The sequence below is a fragment of the Cordyceps militaris genome (genome assembly GCF_000225605.1).
Source record: "Cordyceps militaris CM01 unplaced genomic scaffold CCM_S00004, whole genome shotgun sequence".
NCBI classification, from domain to species: Eukaryota; Fungi; Ascomycota; class Sordariomycetes; order Hypocreales; family Cordycipitaceae; genus Cordyceps; species Cordyceps militaris.
Genome location: NW_006271972.1, coordinates 319,684 through 339,017, shown reverse-complemented (window position 1 = coordinate 339,017; position 19,334 = coordinate 319,684). Strand labels below are relative to the sequence as shown.

The 19,334-nt window shown below is 57.8% G+C and overlaps 7 protein-coding genes across 7 annotated transcripts; 4 read left to right on the top strand and 3 right to left on the bottom strand.

The window, feature by feature from the left end:
- Positions 1-498: 498 nt before the first annotated feature.
- CCM_05124 (glucose-methanol-choline (gmc) oxidoreductase, putative) lies at positions 499-2,448 on the top strand (the record flags this gene model as incomplete). Its single annotated transcript, XM_006670270.1, has 1 exon — positions 499-2,448. The coding sequence occupies one exon, from the start codon at positions 499-501 to the stop codon at positions 2,446-2,448; it is 1,950 nt and encodes a 649-aa protein (XP_006670333.1).
- A 240-nt stretch (positions 2,449-2,688) lies between these two features.
- Positions 2,689-4,028, bottom strand: CCM_05123 (proteinase T precursor; the record flags this gene model as incomplete). Its single annotated transcript, XM_006670269.1, has 3 exons — positions 2,689-2,880; positions 2,973-3,671; positions 3,756-4,028. The coding sequence occupies 3 exons, from the start codon at positions 4,026-4,028 to the stop codon at positions 2,689-2,691; spliced, it is 1,164 nt and encodes a 387-aa protein (XP_006670332.1).
- Positions 4,029-6,481: 2,453 nt separating this feature from the next.
- Positions 6,482-7,828, bottom strand: CCM_05122 (oxidoreductase, short-chain dehydrogenase/reductase family; the record flags this gene model as incomplete). Its single annotated transcript, XM_006670268.1, has 4 exons — positions 6,482-6,683; positions 6,831-6,898; positions 6,957-7,309; positions 7,378-7,828. 4 exons carry the CDS (start codon positions 7,826-7,828, stop codon positions 6,482-6,484), a joined length of 1,074 nt encoding a protein of 357 aa, XP_006670331.1.
- Positions 7,829-9,065: 1,237 nt separating this feature from the next.
- Positions 9,066-9,832, top strand: CCM_05121 (Mitochondrial import inner membrane translocase subunit TIM17; the record flags this gene model as incomplete). The annotated part of the gene is made up of 3 exons (XM_006670267.1): positions 9,066-9,140; positions 9,212-9,565; positions 9,722-9,832. 3 exons carry the CDS (start codon positions 9,066-9,068, stop codon positions 9,830-9,832), a joined length of 540 nt encoding a protein of 179 aa, XP_006670330.1.
- A 1,139-nt stretch (positions 9,833-10,971) lies between these two features.
- On the top strand, positions 10,972-12,447 carry CCM_05120 (40-residue YVTN family beta-propeller repeat protein; the record flags this gene model as incomplete). The annotated part of the gene is made up of 1 exon (XM_006670266.1): positions 10,972-12,447. The coding sequence occupies one exon, from the start codon at positions 10,972-10,974 to the stop codon at positions 12,445-12,447; it is 1,476 nt and encodes a 491-aa protein (XP_006670329.1).
- A 1,693-nt stretch (positions 12,448-14,140) lies between these two features.
- On the top strand, positions 14,141-15,424 carry CCM_05119 (flavohemoprotein; the record flags this gene model as incomplete). The annotated part of the gene is made up of 1 exon (XM_006670265.1): positions 14,141-15,424. One exon carries the CDS (start codon positions 14,141-14,143, stop codon positions 15,422-15,424), a length of 1,284 nt encoding a protein of 427 aa, XP_006670328.1.
- A 1,153-nt stretch (positions 15,425-16,577) lies between these two features.
- CCM_05118 (uncharacterized protein) lies at positions 16,578-18,230 on the bottom strand (the record flags this gene model as incomplete). Its single annotated transcript, XM_006670264.1, has 6 exons — positions 16,578-17,269; positions 17,320-17,463; positions 17,506-17,733; positions 17,816-17,932; positions 18,012-18,065; positions 18,134-18,230. 6 exons carry the CDS (start codon positions 18,228-18,230, stop codon positions 16,578-16,580), a joined length of 1,332 nt encoding a protein of 443 aa, XP_006670327.1.
- Between the last annotated feature and the right edge of the window lie 1,104 nt (positions 18,231-19,334).

Genomic DNA, 19,334 nt, shown 5'->3' with positions numbered 1-19,334 from the left:
AGGCGGGGCCCTCCGCTCGCAGTAGCACTGACTCAACTACTGCCTCGAGGGCAATTTACACTGACCGCGTTAGCGTTGACCTCTCGGCGGGCATCAATGTGATTAAGCCCCGTTGCTAGTTAGTGTCAGGAGCTGCTTCGTATTTCGTGACCGGGGCCTTGTGTATCGTGCAGCATGCACCAGCACTGGCTCGCCGCCAGTAGTTGTGAATTGTTGACGAATACCACAGTCTACGCAACTATGGGGTATGCTCGGCCCACTGCTGCTCCGGTATGGACGGAGATCTACTTGGGCCATGGGGTTGATGTGGAATACAAAAGCTCGGCGAGGGAGTCTCGTTCTCTAGTCTGGATTCCAGTTGTATCCTAGGCCCGCAGGAGTACTCTTGTCAATAATCGTGTTGACTGCAGCTAGACACATCTGTTGTTCCTAGTTACGATACACTACTACTCTCATCAACACGAGCAGACCAGTGGCTCTGAGCTTTCCTTGTCCGCCATGTTCTTCAAAGCAGCCCTCTGCCTGCTCGCCACTGCAACTGCCGTCCTCTCAGCTGCCTCAGACACCAACGAGCTCACAGGCTACGAGTATGTTGTTGTCGGCTCCGGCGCCGGCGGCGGTCCCCTGGCCGCACGCCTCGCCATCGCCGGCCACAAGACGCTCCTAATCGAGGCCGGCGATGATCAGGGCCAAAACACAAACTACTCGGTGCCTGCGTACTCTGCGCTGGCCTCCGAGGACGCCGCGCTCTCCTGGAACTTCTTCGTCCACCACTACGCGGACGAGGCGCGCCAGGCGCGCGACTACAAGACGAGCTACGAAACGCCCGACGGCGGCCTGTACACCGGCTTGCACCCGCCTGCCGGCTCCAAGATGAAGGGCACGCTGTATCCGCGTACCCAGACCCTCGGCGGCTGCACCGCGCACAATGCCCTCGTCGCCATCTACCCGCACCGCTCCGACTTTGACCACATTGCCTCGCTCACGGGCGACGCCTCGTGGAGCGCTGACAACATGCGCCGATACTTTATCCGCATGGAAGACAAGAACTACGGCCTGCCGCTCGACGCGCGCCACGGCTACAGCGGCTGGCTCAGCACCGAGTACACCAAGATCACGCTGGCGCTCCAGGACCCCCAGCTGCTGAGCCTCTACATCGGCGGCGCCCTGGCCTCGGGCAAGCTTCTCCCGTCCCTCGGCGACCTAGGCTCGCTGCTGCTCGGCGACGCCAACGCGGACACAAAAACGCGCGACAAGACCGACTCGTACTATTTCGTGCCTCTATCTTCCAAGAACGGTGCGCGCGTCGGCTCGCGCGACTTTGTCGTTGCCGTGCGGGACGCCAAGGACCAAAACGGCAAGAAAAAGTACCCCCTTGACGTGCGTCTCAACTGCCACGTCACAAAGGTCATTCTTGACGAGAGCGGCGGCAAGCCTCGCGCGACTGGGGTCGAGTTCCTCGACGGCCAATATCTGTACAAGGCCAGCCCTCGGTACGGCACCGCCGGCAAGGGAAAGCCGGGCAAGGTCCTGGCGTCGCGCGAGGTCATTGTCGCCGGCGGCACGTACAACTCGCCCCAGATTCTCAAGCTCAGCGGCATCGGCCCCCGCGCGGAGCTCGAGGCGCTGCAGATCCCCGTCGTCGTCGACCTGCCCGGCGTGGGCGGCAACCTGCAGGACCACTACGAGATCAACGTGCAGGGCAAGGCGCCCAAGGACTTTGCCGTGCTCAAGGGCTGCACCTTTGGCCTGCGCGGCCAGCACGACGCCTGCCTGGACCGGTGGGAGAAGCCGTTGCTCGGCGACCGCGGCACGCTCGCGACCAACGGCCTGCCCGTGGCCATGTTCCACAAGAGCTCCGCCGCCGACGACGGCGAGTACGACAACTTCATCTTTGGCGGGCCCGTCAACTTTCGCGGCTACTTCCCGGGCTACAGCGTCAACATCACCGAGGACCACGACTGGTTTACGTGGGCGATCCTCAAGGCGCACCCGCGCAACCGCGCCGGCACCGTGCGCCTGCGCTCCGCCGACCCGCTCGATACCCCGGAGATTACGTACAACTACTTTGACACGGGCGACGGCGACGCCGCCAAGGATCTGCAGGCGCTGTACGAGGCCGTCGGCGTCGCCCGCCAGGCCATCAAGAACCAGCTCGTGCCCATCCGCGAGGTGCTCCCCGGCAAGGACGTGACGAGCCAGGCAGACATTGAGCAGTACGCCAAGGACACGGCCTGGGGCCACCACGCCTCGTGCACCTGCCCGATTGGCGCTGATGGCGACAAGATGGCGGTGCTGGATTCGAGCTTTCGTGTGCGTGGTGTAGACGGCCTCCGCGTCGTAGATGCGTCGGTGTATCCGCGCATTCCGGGCACTTTTACGGCGGTTTCGACATATATGGTTGGCGAGAAGGCTGCTGATGTGATTCTCAGTCAGATCAAGACATGAGTCGCTTGTTTTTTTGCGAGATAGTTGTACGGATAAGTCAATGTATAGCCATTGCTCATAAGGCACAAAATTTCTATCACTTGGTTTAGGAGCAATGGTTATTTGCAAAAATCAGGTCGCATTCACTATCAAACACGTTCATATAGAGTTCTCGATCGAATATCAAAACTTTGAAAGATCCTTGTTCATCGGCACTGAACACTGGGTGTTGGGGCTTTACGCACTGGCCCCCTATGGATCCTAACCAGAGGGGTTGCCGTTGAAAGCAAGCAGGTTCACGGTGCCGCCGGGGATGCCGGCGAGGGTGCCGCGGGTGGCGAGCTGTACGAGGCGGTTGCAGATGGAACCGCCAGTGAGACCCTCGAGGCCGCCAATGTAGGCAGCGAGACCGGCAATGTGGGGAGCGGCCATGGAGGTGCCGGACATGGTGGCCTAGAGAAGAGAGAGAGAGAGCAACTGGATTACTTTTGACAGAAGACACGTTGTCGGCAGTATGCCCATTGTCGAGGGGTTTTTCCACGTACCGTTCCGCCACCGGGGGCGAGGGACAAGATGTTGGAGCCGGGGGCGAAGATGTCGACGATGCGGCCGTAGTTGGAGAAGGCGGAGCGGGCGTCGGCCGAGGTGGTGGCGCCGACGGTGCAGGCGCTCTCCTCGGAGGCGGGCGAGTAGTTGGCGGCGTCCCTGTTATCGTTGCCGGCGGCGACGGAGACGAAGACGCCGCTGGAGACGAGCTCGGCGGCGCCGCCGTTGATGGCGGCCGAGTAGCCGCCGCCGAGGCTCATGCTGGCGAGGGTGCCGCTGGGGCAGTCGCGTTCGCGCGAGTCGTTGACGACAAAGTCCATGCCGGCGATGACGTTGGACCACGAGCCCGAGCCGTTGTTGTCGAGCACCTTGACGCCAAACACCTTTGTCTTCTTGGCGACGCCGTACGTGTTGCTGGCAATGGTGCCGGCGCAGTGCGTGCCGTGGCCGTGCCCGTCGGCCGGCTCGCCGTCGACGAAGCTCTTGACCTGCAGCGCGCGCCCGCCAAAGTCGGGGTGGCTGTCGTCGATGCCCGTGTCGATGACGTACACGCACGTGCCCTCGCCGCTGCTGCTGTCGTACGTGTAGCCCTTGGCCGTCTTGGCCCGGTGCGAGATGCGGCTGAGGCCCCAGGTGGACTGGGGCTGCGTGACCCAGCCATTGATGCTGACACGGGCGTCTTGCTCGATGTATTCAACCTACACACCAGGGGCGGGCGCTTCCGTTAGTCTACTTCAACCATGTCCTGAGGGGGAGAGCATCATCTTGACAACAAAACTCACGTCCGGGTGGTTGCGGAGCGCCTTGAGGGTCTCGGCGTCGAGGGAGCCGGCAAAGCCCTGCATCACGTTGGTGTAGACGTGCTCGGCGTGCTCGGCCATGATGTGCATGCGGTTATCGGCCGAGGCGCTGCCCTTTTTGAACTTGACAATGTATTTGCCGGGGATCGCGGCGCTCTCCACGGCGGCGGCGTGCAACGGTGCGGGCTCATCGCGCTTGGTCGCTGGGGCGGCGAGGGCGACGGGCAAGATGGCGAGAAGAAGAGACAGACGCATGGTTTCTTGATAATGGGGGGTTGTAAAAGGGTGAAAGGTTGTATTTGTCGAATGCTTCCTGGAGAGTTGGTTCTCTCGAGTGCTCTGGATGGTGAACTGTCTTCTTTTCGACGAGAATACTTGTCCTATTTATCCTTTGCGAACCACGGACTGTTTCTCCTCGTCGGTCAATAGTTTTCCTCCGGAAGCCATGTATCACCAGACTCTCACTCTACAACCTTGACATTCCTCGTTCTTACCTTCCCGACAAGGAAGGCGTAACTTGACAGTGGTGTCCGTCGTCTTCCATCTCCAAGTCCTTTTGTCCCTTTGTTCCCCCCATACAGCGCCCACCTTTGAGGGGGAAAAGGATGAGACCGTCCTGGCCCAAAACCGCGACTCTTACGCTCCGGTCTATCCACAATGGCTTCGATGGGAATGTGCTACCTTCTCGAAAGGACCTGGCTTACGTACGGGCTTGCTCGTCTGGTCCAGCATTCCGGGCTTCCCGGTTTGTTGCGCAATGAGGTCTGCAGCCTTGTTCGTTCGCGGCACTTGAAGGAGGACTTGTCTGCCATGTCGCGATCTCGGCTGCCTGTCTGGGCGTGTCAGGGGTTACATTCGATAGTGTCGGAACCGGCCGCGTCATGTAACAGGGCAAGGGATGATGGTCGGTATGGGAGAGGTGAGAGCTGCGCGACTTGAGATCACGAGCAAAAAGTAGACAGCACTCCTGCAGAGAGCTGAGAAATGAGCGTGGCTACTACATTCTGCATGATACCGCTTTACTAAAAGATGATAAATGAACTCGCCTAAATAGCAAATGACTCGCCGTTACATCCCGTCCTATCTTAATAATGGCACGCAAGAGAGCGTTCAGCATAGGGCTAAGCGTACTTGGCGAGAATTTGCTTCGTTCCCTTACCAATCTTTGTTTCCTATGGTATATTCGCCGGCTTCTCGTTTGTGCTCAGGCATCTTATTCGCCCATCCTAGCACGCGGAGATTGAGTCCTGGAAAGACGCCGTCCGTCCGGCCAGCCCCGCATGATACCATCGTGGACAGCGGTGTGCGGCATGCAAACCCAATCGCCCTGGCTAGCTTCCCTATGTGGCATTAAATCCGCCTGGCGCGCCCATGCAGCATCCTGCCTGAGGAGGGCGATGGCGGGGGGTCAACGCCAAGGGAAGCGGCAAAGCAAATCCGGGGTGCGCCGTGGCTTCAAAGGGCGTACCGTCCTGGAGTACAGGTAGGCCCAAGATCGGGCCGTCGAATAGTAACTGGGCTTTTATTGCGATGGTATAAGAGCGGCACAAGACGGGCATTGCCCGAAGCTGGTCAAGTGACGGGTTCGCGGGGGAGGTTGCTTTCTAGCCTTACTAGGGTCATGATAGGGAACTCGTGCCTCTCGCCAAGACCTGAATGGCACATATTGACTCTTATTGAGCTGGCAGCTGCGCCATCTCGGCAACGGGTGGGTTGCATCGGCGGCGCATATAAGCCGCAGATATATTGCCCAGCATTGGTTTCTGGTTCGGCGCAATATACTACACCAGCCACGGGCAGACGGGATCGAACGGGATATACATTTATTGTCAAATGTCAGTGTTAGTTCGCCTTGTCAATGGAAGCTTTCTTCTCCGCAGTCTACTGCACTTGGTCGTCTGTGTACTCATCCAAATGTAGCGACAATCGACGGCGCTATCTGCCAAAAGAAAAAAAAAAACCACGAGGCTATTACGTATACTTTTCTCGATTTATTCTCCGTTATGCTTAAATCCAGTTATTTTTAACCCCTGTTCCGTCCAACAAAGGCCCTTTGGCGGGCAGGTACCCAGCGCCCGGTGCAGGTTCGCGTACCATGCGGCAAATAACTGAGACCAAATCCAATGCAACACAAACAAATGGTTGAAATAGGCAGGAGTATAGTTCCATTCGGGTTTCCGTGGTGAGGCTGCGGACCTTTTTGTAGAAACCCGGGCCTATTGGCCCTGTTGAGGGACTTTGGTCCGAACAAGCAAGCCACGGGCCGAGATGTGAGCCACACACACGCTTGCGGAGAAAGCCCGATACGCGTACGCGATGCCACATTCTAAAAACAGGCTGCCAGCAAGAGATGGGGCGGCGGCGATCTTGGGCCTTTTTTTTCCCCTTTCCCCCCATGCCAAGATCTCGGCTGACTGGTGTGCAGCGTGCAAAGTAACTAAGTCGCTGGGTGGTGACGGGGAAGGGGGGGTTGTTCAGCAGTCTCCGACAGGCTCACACATTCTGCGGTGAGACTTGTCGGAACCGAAAAAGTGCACTCTGCGTGCCTCAATTACACAATACCATCACTTCATCAAGCTGCTCACATGCTCTAGGCGACCAAGTGAAGAAATGGGAAAGAGCTGGTCGGGAATACCGGGCGGCGAACCCCAGCCTCGGAGGAGCCATGACAGCAAAGCCGCGAGTACGTCCTCAATAGTTTCGTTGTGTCATGTCCAAGTCCGAAAAGGGAACTTGCGCAGAACCCGGCTGCGGAACTGCAGAATGGGGACATTTCCGCCCGCAGCCATAGCGTCCGGCTTCTGATCCAGCCGAGAGACGGGGATGAGAGCCTCGGTGACGGTACAGCTTGTCGGCCGCGTGTCATCCTTTTCCGTATCAAGATCTGCGTGGAATGTGTCGAGAGTCTCCCTACACGGAAACGTCAACGTACATGGCTCAACGCAGGAGCAAGGTGACGGTTTGCTATTATCATTCGCTCACTGTATTCATTCGTTCAAGCGTAAGCGCCGTGCGCGATTCTCATCTGCCTTCCATCCACTAAACAGCCCAGTTTACTGAGTCTTCTTTTGTAAGATGCTTCTCGTCAACTTGTCCAGCCCATGATTTAGCACCACCAGCTTATCCTGCAACAGCCATCAGCAACAAGCGTTTTTTCACATGTGCATGCATTCAAAAACTCACCAAGATATAATACGGCAGCCAGGTTGCCGCAAACCACGCCGCACCCGCATTCGCGCCTCGCCACAGCTTGCCCCCGCGCGAGTCGGCCAGCACGTCGGGCAGGATTTGCGTCACGTAGTCGTCGACGGTGCCCTGGTCGGGCCCGACGGCGCCGCGCGCCCACAGCGATATCGTGTCTGCGATATCCGCGTAGAGGGACGCGGGCGGCAGGGAAAAGTCGCCCTCGTTGGCGTGGAAGCGCGTGGCGACGGTGCCCGTGACGAGGCAGGCGACGGTGACGCCAAACGGCTGGAGCTCCATGCGCAGCGTTTCGGAGATGGTGTGGAGAGCCGATTTAGAGGCACTGTAGGCGCCTGATCCAACAAGTCATGCAGTTAGTATGACGGAGACGGTGCAGCCAAGTAAAGCAGGAGAACCGTACCAATCCAGGGCGAATACAAGCACCCCTCGGCGGCGCCAATGTTGACGACCCGGCCGCGGCTCGCAATCAGCAAGTCGGAAAAGGCCTGGACCATGCGCACGGGGCCCCAGACATTGACATCGTGGCACTGCTTGGCGCGGGCCACGTCGAGGTCGAGCAGCGGCATGGTGCAGCCGGCGCCGGCGTTGTTGACGAGCACGTCGAGGGCGGCGCGGGCACCGGCGGCGCGGACGGCCTTGGACGCGGCGCGGACCGAGGCCTCGTCGGTCACGTCGAGCGCCAGCGGGGTCACGTTGGGGTGCTCGCGCACGCGCGACGGCATCCTGCGCGGGTCGCGGGCCGTGGCGAAGACGCGGTGGCCCTGGTCGGCGAGCCGAAGGGCGAGCGAGGCGCCGATGCCGTGCTTGGAGCAGCCCGTGATGAGGACCGTCTTGGTGTCGGGAACGGACATGGTGTGGTCGGGTGGTGGTGGGCGCCGCAGTGAGCGCGGTGGGATGGATGGGATTGGATCATGGGTTGGAGCTGGGACGGAGTTGTCGCGGACATGCCTCGGCTCGAGACGCCCGGCGTGGCGCGCCTAGAGCACCGAGTAGACGCCTGGTCGCTGATGCCTGGCCCACCGGTCATGGAGTTACATCCGAGCCTCCGCTATACAGCCCTGTGTGTCGGGACGGATTAGCCGATCTTTTTTTTTTGTAATTATTTAGGCATCAGACGGGCCCGTAGTTACTCGCTATAAGTCCATTATGCGTGTGTTTTAGTGGAAACTCAAGCCAATTATGGGCTTGAGTAGCACGAGTATTTGAATAAAAGTTGGGAATCAATGCGACTTTTGGCCCCTCGCCGAGATTCAGACTAAATTATTAAATTTGTGATTCATGTGCGCATAAGAGCCCGGTCAAAGTTGACGTCTCCTAGAGCTACATACACGGTTGTTGGTGCACCTCATTCTGAGTCCTGGAAAGCCAATGTAGGGTAGGCAGTTTCACTTTCCACTGCAAAAACGGTACAAGATTAGATGAATGAGAGAGCCATAGTTATGTAGGAATTTACAACAATTTGGACTTGAAATTCAATGCATCTTCTACTACGAGAAAATATACGGAAGAAATGGAGATGATGACAATAGCCCAGAGTCGGTGTAGATTATTCTGTGTAACGAGAGCAGAAAAAAGACCTAAAATACAAATAAAATAAAATAAACTAAATTTTCAAACTTCTTCTAATAGCTTTCGGTAGCAAGTTCAAGGTGACATTTTGAGCGTCGCTAGCCTGGGTTATGCATGTACATACATACTGGAGCAGCATTGATCGCCGCTTTCCAGCGATTGTGCGACCTCAAGTTCTGAATATAGCTATTTACAAAAAATAAAGAATGTCAAATATTGGTCAAATTATTTATCATTCTTTTTCATCATCACCCGCATCCTTAACTCAACGTCGTCTTCTAAAGAGGCAATCGACTTGCCCACCAGAAGGCGGGCCAAACTATCGAGTCACGTGCACCAGATGCGAAGGAAAAGAATCTGTTCCGTCATCTCGACCTTCAAAGCAGCAATCCACTCTCTCCCTATCGGCCTCTGCAACACGTTTCTTGTACCTTTTTTCTGTCCCTTGTCCTTGTTGTTCTCTTCACTACCGCCTCTTGTGTTTTCTTGAATAATAATACCCCTCACACACTTTCCACGATGGCGATGGACCACGGACGAGACCCCTGCCCCTGGGTCGTCCTGAACGATTTCGGAGGTGCCTTTTCCATGGGTGTATGTTGAAAAAAAAAACCCGCGAGTACGACTGACGCACAGATCCGACTGACTCGATTGTGTGTGCGCAGGCTGTCGGCGGCACCATCTGGCACGGCATCAAGGGCTTCCGCAACAGCCCGTACGGCGAGCGACGAATCGGCGCGCTGACGGCCATCAAGATGCGCGCGCCCGTGCTGGGCGGCAACTTTGGCGTCTGGGGCGGCCTCTTCAGCACCTTTGACTGCGCCGTCAAGGGCTTCCGCCAGAAGGAGGACCCGTGGAACGCCATCACGGCCGGCTTCCTCACCGGCGGCTCGCTCGCCATGCGCGGCGGTTTCAAGTCGGCGCGCAACGGCGCCATTGGCTGCGCCGTCCTGCTGGCCGTCATTGAGGGCGTCGGCATCGCGTTCGGAAAGATGATGGCTGGTAATACCAAGCTAGAGGTATGCGTTGATGCGCTCACATCCCCACGTCGCCTCCGCGTGTACTGACTTTTGATGTAGGCTCCTTTGCCTCCTCCCGAACACGCTGCGATTGCGTAAAACGCAACAATACTCTCTCAACATCGATGAAACAAGTCACTGTCGATGCGCATACAGACACTCACCACACCACTGATTTTCCAAAATTACGACTTGAATAGACTTCTGGACGGGGACGGCCTGCATCACCGCGACGGGCGGACAAACAAGACGACGGGCACCATCTAAGCAAGGGGGAAAAGCAACCAGAATCTCGGCGCCATTTTTACATATACTTTTATTTGCCCTGGGGAACAAGAAAGCAGAAAAGGGAACCATGCTTTCCGTTGGGTGTCTCGAGGGGCATAGCGTTGCTTTTTTTCATACACAAAATTTGTACGCCGAGGTATTTGGGCGTTGTATTATGTATCTGTACACCAAACCACTCGAAGTAGACCAAAAGAACATGCAATGAGTTGCATCCTCTGCGATTTGGGGCCAAGAGTTCAGTGCCTCGCGGATGAAGTGGCGCATGCTGCTGGATCAGACTGCCATGCGACAGACTCAGTCAACAATTCGCCCTCTGCCACCGGCAGTCATTCCTCGGCTCAGGCAAATCAATCAAGTCTACATGATATCATGACCATGCTGGTTTTAGCCTGCGATGGCTAGTGCAATGGTAGCCGCACTATTGCGCAGGCACCCTCAAACCTTGATTTGCTCTGGCATTCGAGTACTGGTAGGTAGAGTCGCACGGGGATCCTCGTCGTTCGGGCCATCGCAAATCACCTGCCCCGTACGTGCGAGTTGATAGGCCCGACGGCGCCGAGCGACCGCTGATCAACATGCTTGGCGCGGGAGACTCTCGCCGCAGGCACCAATGACTATCCGGAGCAGACCACGGCGTGGGCACCCGCCTTGTTTCCTGGCTACTCCACGATCAAAGTTTTGGTCGTGCTGGTTTGTTTATGAGACTCGGTTGGGAATGTATCCGCGCCATGATCGTGTTGCTGAATTGCGCACAAGCTGGCTACTTTCTACGGGCAAGTTGCGCATACCATCTTTACCGTGGCGAGTGTATGTGCACTTGGGCTAAAGGCACAACGCCGAATTCTGGAAACGACTGTCCTGTACTATTCCTACGATGCAAGCGTAGCGCGACGCAAGTCTTGGTTTGCGCAATAATGCGGCTGGCAAGAAGGGCGCTGCGTTGGGCATAGTCACGATGGCACCATCGAAGCGCCAGATTAAAGTGAGACCTGGGCGGAAGGATCAACACTCTGGCTCTGTATAAGAGGATGGCGACATCCCGTATGCCGCAAAAGCTCAATGCAACCCCAATTCACTCTCACCCGTTCACAAAAAAAAAAAAAAAAAGACTGGCCATCATGAAGGTCGCATTCGCCTCCCTCGTCACGCTCCTCGTCGGCTCCGTGCGCGGCCAGGTGCAAGCGCCGGCCGTTGCTGGCGCGGCCGGGCCCATCTCGGACGCGGACCGCATCTACACGGGCGACCAGTCGTCCAACACGATCACGGTGATCCAGCCCTCGACGGGCACGGTGCTGGGCACGATCCGGCTCGGGGACGTGCGACTGGGCGGCGCGCTCAACCCGCAGTACCTGCGGTCGGTCAACGCGCACGGGCTCGGGTTCTCGCGCGACGGGCGGCACCTCGTCTCGCTGAGCGTGACGACCAACACGGCGACGGTGATCCGGTGCGCCGACAACACCATCGTGTCGCAGACGTACACGGACCGCAACCCGCACGAGGCCTTCTTCGCGGCCGACAACCGCACCGTGTGGATCGGCACGCGCGGCGTCGACAGCATCACCGTCATCGACGGGCTCGCCGGCGGCGTGCTCGCGCGCATCCCGTCCCCCGGCGGGCCGAGCAAGGTGCTCTTCAGCCCGGACGGCGCCACCGCCTACGCCAACCACATCAACGGCTCGTACGTGTCCGTCATTGACGTGGCCACGCGCCGGCAGACGGCCACCATTGCCGGCCTCGCCCACGTCTTCTCGTCCGACATGATGCTCTCCCCCGACGGCGCCCGGCTGTGGGTCGCCCACAAGATGGTCGGCAAGGTGTCGGTCGTGTCGGTGCGCCAGCGGCGCGTCGTCGCCGTGCTCGACACCGGCGCCGAGACCAACCACCCCAACTTTGCCGTCGTCGGCGGCGTCACGCACGGCTTCGTCACCGTCGCCGCCACAAACGAGACCAAAATGCACGCCCAGCCCGACCCGGACCGCGCGCCCGCGTACGTCGGCGCCATCCGCGCCTCGGGCATCGAGCCGCACGGGCTCTGGCCCAGCCCGGACAACACGCGGCTGTACATCGTCAACGAGCACAGCGACACGGTCGACGAGGTGGACCTGACGGCGCGGCCGCCGGCCGTGGTGCGCACGCTCAATGTCGGCCAGGAGGGCCAGGCGCTCGTGTACGTGGCGGGCGCGGTGCCGCACGGCAACGGCACGGCCAACCTCGGCCGGCAGGGGCTGCAGGATGCGCCGGCGGCCAACAAGATTATTACGCTCCGGGGCGGCGGCGGCGGCGGCCGTGCGCACAAGGGACACAAGGGACCAACGACGCCGTCGGCGCTCGTCACGGTGCGCAAGCAGGGCGGCCTCGACATGGTGCAGGTCATTGGCCGCGACCTCCGCCTCAACACGACGTACACGGTGTCGGCGGCGTGCTTGCGCTGCGGCGGCCACCGCATCCCGCTGGTGGACTTTGCGCCGACGGTGCCGACGCAGGGCACCGCGGGATGCGGCACGGCGCCGCAGGTTCTCGTCTTTGTCAAGTTTTTCGGCGTGTATGGGCTGGAGTCGCTGACGTTGACGGAAGCCGCCGCGGGGTCTAGTTAGGAGGGGGGGTTGCGAAGTGTTGTTGAGGGCTGGTTTCAGGTTTGCCATATCTTAATACACCTTTTTTTTCTTCCCCCCTTGAGGCTCGTATTGTATTTTTGAAGCATTGTATTCCAAGTCGGAGATGCTCTATTCTTATCCACATCTCGCGTCCACTTATTTCACTCTGTTGGCTCTGACAAATAACCAAATAACACCCGAGATGACTCGGGATCCGCGCGTGTCAATGCTGACCCAAAGGGGTTTAGTCTCCGCCGGCGTGGGCCGTGACGATCCCTCTCTTGCCGGGTCGGGACTAAATAAGCGACAACGGGTAAAAAAAATAAAACGTGGTTATTACACATATTTGGGTGGGTGTTATTTTTTCCCATGAGCTATTTTTCTCTTTTTTTTTTTTTTACCATCACGAGGACGAAACAAGGTCAAACAAGCAGCAAGAAAGAAGACATGGGACGTGTCCGCAAATCTCCGATGCTGATGGAGCTTTCTCCCCGGAGATGCTCATCGGGACGACAAGGCCAAAAAAAAGAAAAAGTCAGCTCACTTTGAGTGGTCGAGACGAACCGTGAAGTAAGCCGTTTTTTTTTAGCTTGGGTAACGGTGCGGAAACTCGTGGAACGGCAATTCAGAGTCGTGGCATTTCAAAGCATGGTTGAACCTCTGGAATTGAGACGATGTGCTGTTACTTTGCACCAACGCGGCGAAGGCCGGACTCCGACCCTCCTTCAGCAAGGCTACCACCAACGTCCAGGAAAAGGCCATAGCCTGGCACACACGATGCTGAGCCACCGTCGCGGATGCGGCGGGACGGTATGGTATTATCAAGACCTATATTCTGCGTCTGTGGCGTGCATCACCACGCTGACTGTCTCAGCGCGGCTTACAACTTTTTGGTTCTCCTCATTCCCCGTCGTCATCACTCACACGCATATGCAACCGCGCGCGCGCACGTCGACGCCACCCCCATTCTGCGACAAAGCAGTATCTCAACACAGACACTATATTCACCAAACTGAGAAAGCCGAGCTGTTAAAATAAAAAATAAGAAAATCCACAAGTCAGCTGCCGAGCGCAACCAACCCGGCCATCGTCCCGACTCGCGCGTCGAGCCCGTCTCCACCCGAAACGCAAAGAAAATCGAACAACCATAAATCAGTCCACTTCATGCGCCCGGGAAGCGGGCCATCACTCTGTCGTGGAGAGAGAGAGGGCGGCCGCATGTTTTTTTTAATTTTATTTTCGGTCCTGGCAAGCGCGGCCAGGCATTAACTTTCGGACTCGTCTCATTGGCCGCGCCGTGGGGGGGGGGGACAACACTTCCGGGTTGCCCACGTTGTTGACCGCGGGCCTGCGATGCAAAGCATGTCTTGGCTCTGTTTTCCTTTCTCCGGACTGGGATTCTGGCATCGTCAGGCTGTCTATATCCGTGTATATAACGAATCATATATCCCATTCGACTTGCCGTGTCCTGTCCTGCATCACCCTTTACTTCCACCACCCAACCACTTACACGAAACACTGCCGCCACCACTTTGCTCTTCACAATAAGAAGCAGCCAAGTCCTCTCTCTTCTCGCCTCACTTCTTCTCCCTACAATTACATGTTCCGCTCCCTCTCTCTCGCCAGCAGACGCGTCCCAACCCGCAGCCGCCTCCGCCTCGCCTCCTTCCACACCACCGCCGCCACCGCCGCCATGGCCCTCACCCCGTCGCAGATTGACATTGTCAAGTCCACCGCCGTCGTGCTCAAGGACCACGGCGAGACCATTACGCGCATCTTCTACGCCAACATGCTCGCCGCCCACCCGGAGCTCAAGAACCTCTTCTCGCTGCGCAACCAGGCCACGGGCGCGCAGCAGGCCGCCCTCGGCGCCTCGGTCCTCGCCTACGCCAGCTACATTGACGACCTCCCGCGCCTGACCCATGCCGTCGAGCGCATCGCCCACAAGCACGCCTCGCTCTTTGTCCGCCCCGAGCAGTACGCCATTGTCGGCGAGCACCTCGTCGGCGCCTTTGCCCAGGTCCTCGGCGACGCCCTCACCCCCGACGTCGCCGACGCCTGGAAGGCCGCCTACGCACAGCTCGCCGCCGTCTTCATCGCCCGCGAGGCCCAGCTGCACGCCACCCCCGGCGCCTGGCACGATTGGCGCGACTTCACCATTGTCCGCAAGGAGGACGTCTCCGACGGCGTCGTCAGCTTCTACCTCGCCCCCGCCGACCACGCACCCCTGCCCGCGTTCCTCCCCGGCCAGTACGTCAGCCTGCAGATCCCCATCCCGGAGCTCGCCGGCCTGCTGCAGAGCCGCCAGTACAGCCTGAGCGCCGCCCCCGGCGAACCCGGCGCGTACCGCGTCACCGTCAAGCTCGAGCCCGAGACCGCCGGCGCCGACCCGGCCGACGTCAAGTCGCTCGCCGCCGGCAGCATCGCCGGCATCGTCGGTAACCGCCTGCACGCGCGGTACCGCGTCGGCGACACGGTCCAGCTGAGCGCGCCCCACGGCGAGTTCGTCTTCGACGCGAGCAAGATGGCGCCTGACGCGCACATCGTCCTGCTCTCGGCCGGCGTCGGTGCCACGCCTTTGCTATCCATGCTCGACGCCATCCAGGCCAACCCGGCGCCGGTCGGCGCCACCCCGCGCCCCGTGACCTGGGCCCACGCCGCCCGCCACGCCAATGCCGTCTGCTACGGCCAGCACGTCCGCCAGGCCGCCGCCGACGCCAACGCTGACGTCACAGCCAAGGTCTTCCTTAGCAACGTCGGCGACACCGATAGGGAGGGCGTCGACTATGACTACAAGGGTCGCTTCGACGTCGCCAAGCTCGTGGCCGACAAGATCCTGCCGCTCGAGAAGCCCGAAGCCGAGTACTTCCTCTGCGGCCCCAAAGACTGGATGATCCAAGTCAGAGACGACTTAAAGGCCAACAGTGTAAACGAGGACAAGATTCACCTCGAGCTGTTTTCCACGGGCGACGTTTAAACGCTCCTTCCCTATTGTCTCACCACGCATGTATCCATATCAATCTTGTACATTAGCCTAGTTCTTTACCTGCAAATACCACTTCCACAATCAAATTATTCACCAATTCCAGAATACTAAAGCAAAAACTCCCCATATATTTAAGTTGCGGTCTGATTAAAATAGGGAGTAAAGAAAGAAACAACTTCAAATCAAATCAAACTCCAATCCCAACCGTCCAGTTCCCTGCAGCCCTTGTCCATTCTTCCCTGTTATCGCGACAGTATACACAAACGTCCCAAAGCACCAAAGTATGAGTTGAGAAATGACCTTATAGCTCAACACCGGAAAAAAACATCTTCTCCCACCTCCCCAATTATCCATTGCACTGCGCTTCCTCTAACGCACGCCCCGAGTCTTGGTGCCAAAGTTGCCGTCCTTCCCCTGTCCCGTATTGTACGCCAAGTGCGAAGCAGCGCACCGATGCTTCTCTTTCCGAAACCACGAATATCCATCGCTGATGCTCAATCATGCAGGGCTATGAGTCTGGTTGCCGTCCTCAGCCAAGACACACGCACACGCAAACTTGTGTGCCATCCCAAGATTCAAAACGCCAATTCCAAATTGCTGTCCCTGCGCAAGTCGCATTTTGCCGTGCCGAAATCGCTGATACGAAGAACCGTTTGGTGTGTTCGTTGCATCGTGTATGCCGAAGAACTTTCCGCAAAAAATCACGAAAAAAAGTGCGCCTGATCAGTGGCATGCAACCCTGTGTCAAAATCCCTAAAGCCGTGCCGAAAAGTAACAAACTCCCAAATGGATGCCCTGTCGAGCGGCTAAAACCTGCCGTGCCTCGTCCCGTAAGTCCGCATCCTTGGTATATAGCAAGACATATCCTCCCAATCGCGCCATATATGCCACACGGTGCCATCGGTCCGATAGGCCGCCATTAAAGTATGAACCCCTTTGCCGAATATATAAACTTCCAGATCATTCATGTTCGCCCCGTTTGTTTTACTGGTCCGACACAACAGTCGTCCAATTTTCCTTGCGCCGAATTTTCAGAACAGACCAAAAGTTTTAGCGCCGCCTTGCCTCAATTTGTTGTGTAAAAGAAAGAAAACATAAGCGACAAGTATCCCAAACTCCAATTCGACGTGGATCGGGAAGCATTTTAGCCCCAAACGCTGGCCTGGGCACCAAGACCAGAGGAGCTCTGACCCCAGACACCGTTGCCGCGACTCCAACCGCCCGAAGAAGTGGCATGGGGAGTGGTGGAACGCTTGGTCTGAGCACCAGTGGTAGGGGTGCCGACCGGGCGAGTACCAATGGGGGCGACAGCACCTTGCTGGCCAGGCTTGGATCCAGGGGCCAAATCGCGAGGAGGAGAGGCGCCGGTAGGGCTGGAGGTGCTAGTGCGGCTCTGAGCACCGACCGCATTGTCAAAGACCTTGTTGTTTGGGGCTGCGCTTTGCGGGCTGGTGGTGCTATTGGGACGAGGGCTCAACTCGCTCTGGCCGTGGCCATGCTCCTTGGCCGAGGCGGGAGTACCAGCATCAGCAGGAGGGCGGCCAATGGTATCAAAGCCCATAGGAGAAGCACCGCGGAGGCTGGAGGCACTGCTGGGGCCGGGGGCTCCCTTGCGAATGTTGCCGCTCTCATCGACGTAGCTAGACTTGTCGGCGAACGGACCCTCGCCGTAGAGAGCACTGCGCTGGCGAGCAATCAGCTCGCGAGTCTCCTCCTCGGACATGTGCTTGCTGTTGTTGGCAGCATTAGTGCTGGCGTTGGCATTGACCTTGGCGTTGACATTGGCGTTATTCTGGTTGTTGCCGGCAGAGTTGTGAGAGGTATCAGAACTAACAGCTACGGAAACGGTACGTTAGTACACATCATTCAAAGCAACAAACAATCACAGGCGCCGGCCCCTGGGTTCAGCGGGCACGCTTGAGAAGCAAGCCGTGACAGAAAGCGACTTGGACCAACGCAGCGGAAAGGGTGCGTATCAGGGGTGGTACCACTCCGTGGCCAGTGCTGTTCTATTTTGGGGTATTTGCTCTCTTGGGGGGGAGGGAATCGCTAAGCTGTAGATGATTGCCTACTTCTTTGGTATTGCTGCTCGGTGTGGAGGTTTCGGAGTTCGCGTTCGCGCTGGGCGGCCATGCGTCTCTTGGCCTGCATCACCTGCTCGGCATCGTTGGAGCCGCGAGACGGCTGGTGGTGCCTCTGTGCGGCATAGAAGTTTTGCAGGTTGGGGCCAGGAGGGCCGCGGGGCTCTTCAAAGTTGTTGACCGAGTGGGATCGGGAGCCCTGGCTGTGAGGGGGACGACCTGCTGCGACACGAGATGAGTATGTGACACGAGGTAGAAAGGGCAGACGGGAACGCGAATTTTCGTCGGCTGCAATACTTACGGCGTCCGCCCATGGCGTAGCCCTTGCCAGACTTTTGAAGGTTCTCATGGGCGCGATCGACCTCTGCAGACAGGTTAGCGATGCTGGGAATTGAAGTGCGATTCGGGTCATCTCCATCTCAGGGGTACAGGATTTTTTTTTTTTTTTGGAGAGGCTGGAGGAAAGGCATCGGGGATCCGTAAGGAGAGAAACACACCATCAAACTGGTAAGAGAAGGCATATTCATCCTGAGGCTGAGGAGCGCTGGCACCTGGAGAAGGGGTTAATATGGCGCAGATACGGCACGGCGTGGGTGCGAGGCTTCCCGAGCCAACGTACCAGTGCGGACGGGGGTGGCGGTCCTCTGGTGGTCCCAGTTGTTCTGCTGCTGCTGGGCTTGGCCGGCAGGCCACTGCGCGTTCTCGTAATAGGACATGATGTCTGCCGATGGGAGAAGCAACAAGTCGGCGAGAGATGGTGAAGCGACGGCGGAAAAAGTCAGGGAATGTCTCGGGCAAGTGGGTGACGTCGAGCTGAAATGGCCTGGTGGAAAGGAAATTTGTCAGCGGGGCGAGAGGGTTTTTTTTTCTTCCTTCGCTTGGCGAGCTAATGTGTTGCGACCCGGAGAGAGGCTCAGGAGAAGAGGCAAAAAGGAGAGTGAAGTGATGAGAAAGCAACAAGTTGGCGAGGTGGGAATGCAGAATGAGGACCAAAAGGGTGAGGCCAGAAAGGTGATGAAAAGAATGGATTTTGCGCGGTCGCGCCTGCAAATGAATGTGGTGCTGAGAGGCTGTTTGGAAGGAAGCTGACTTGGACGTTCAGGGGTCCGGCAGGCTTGAATGGCCTGAATGGGGGCTTGAATGGGGGCGCCAGAGAGAGGTGGGTGAAGCGCTATCAACTGGCTTCTGTGCTGTTTCTAGCGCATAAGCGGCACAGATATAGCGGGTTGAGTGCGCTGAAGTGCGCTGGAGTGCGCTGAAGATGCGAATAAATTATAAAACGGAAAGGCGGTTGGGCTGTTACCCACCTTGTGCTGTGGAAGCTGGAGACCCTTCTGGGAGATTACGGTATATTCAAAATAAAATTGGTGCAAAAAATGAGCGCCGATGGACAAGTTCGTCAAGAGAAGCGCAAATAAATAGCGAAATAAAGGATTGCCACAAAGACGAAAAAGACTGGCAAGAGATGGAACCAAAGACGAGTGCCTTTGCTGCAGGATGGCCGATGACGCAAACCAAGCCACAGTCAAGGGCGAGACAGGGTTCGCAGGAACAAGCAGGCAAATAGCATGTCCAAGAGGGCAAACTGTTTGACTGTTTCTTTCTGGCAACACCGTGTTCCAAAGCGTCGTATCTGTCGTCTCGTCTGGTCGCACGACCGTCTTATTCCAGCGCTGTATGTGGTGTTCGGTTGAGCAGGATCCGTGTAAAGAGATGGTGGCTGCGCGTGGTGAAGAAAGGAGACGCAAAATAAGATCTGGGCTAGTTAGTTTAAATGAAAAGGCAAGACATCGCACCACTTAGGCCGGCGACGACGGGGC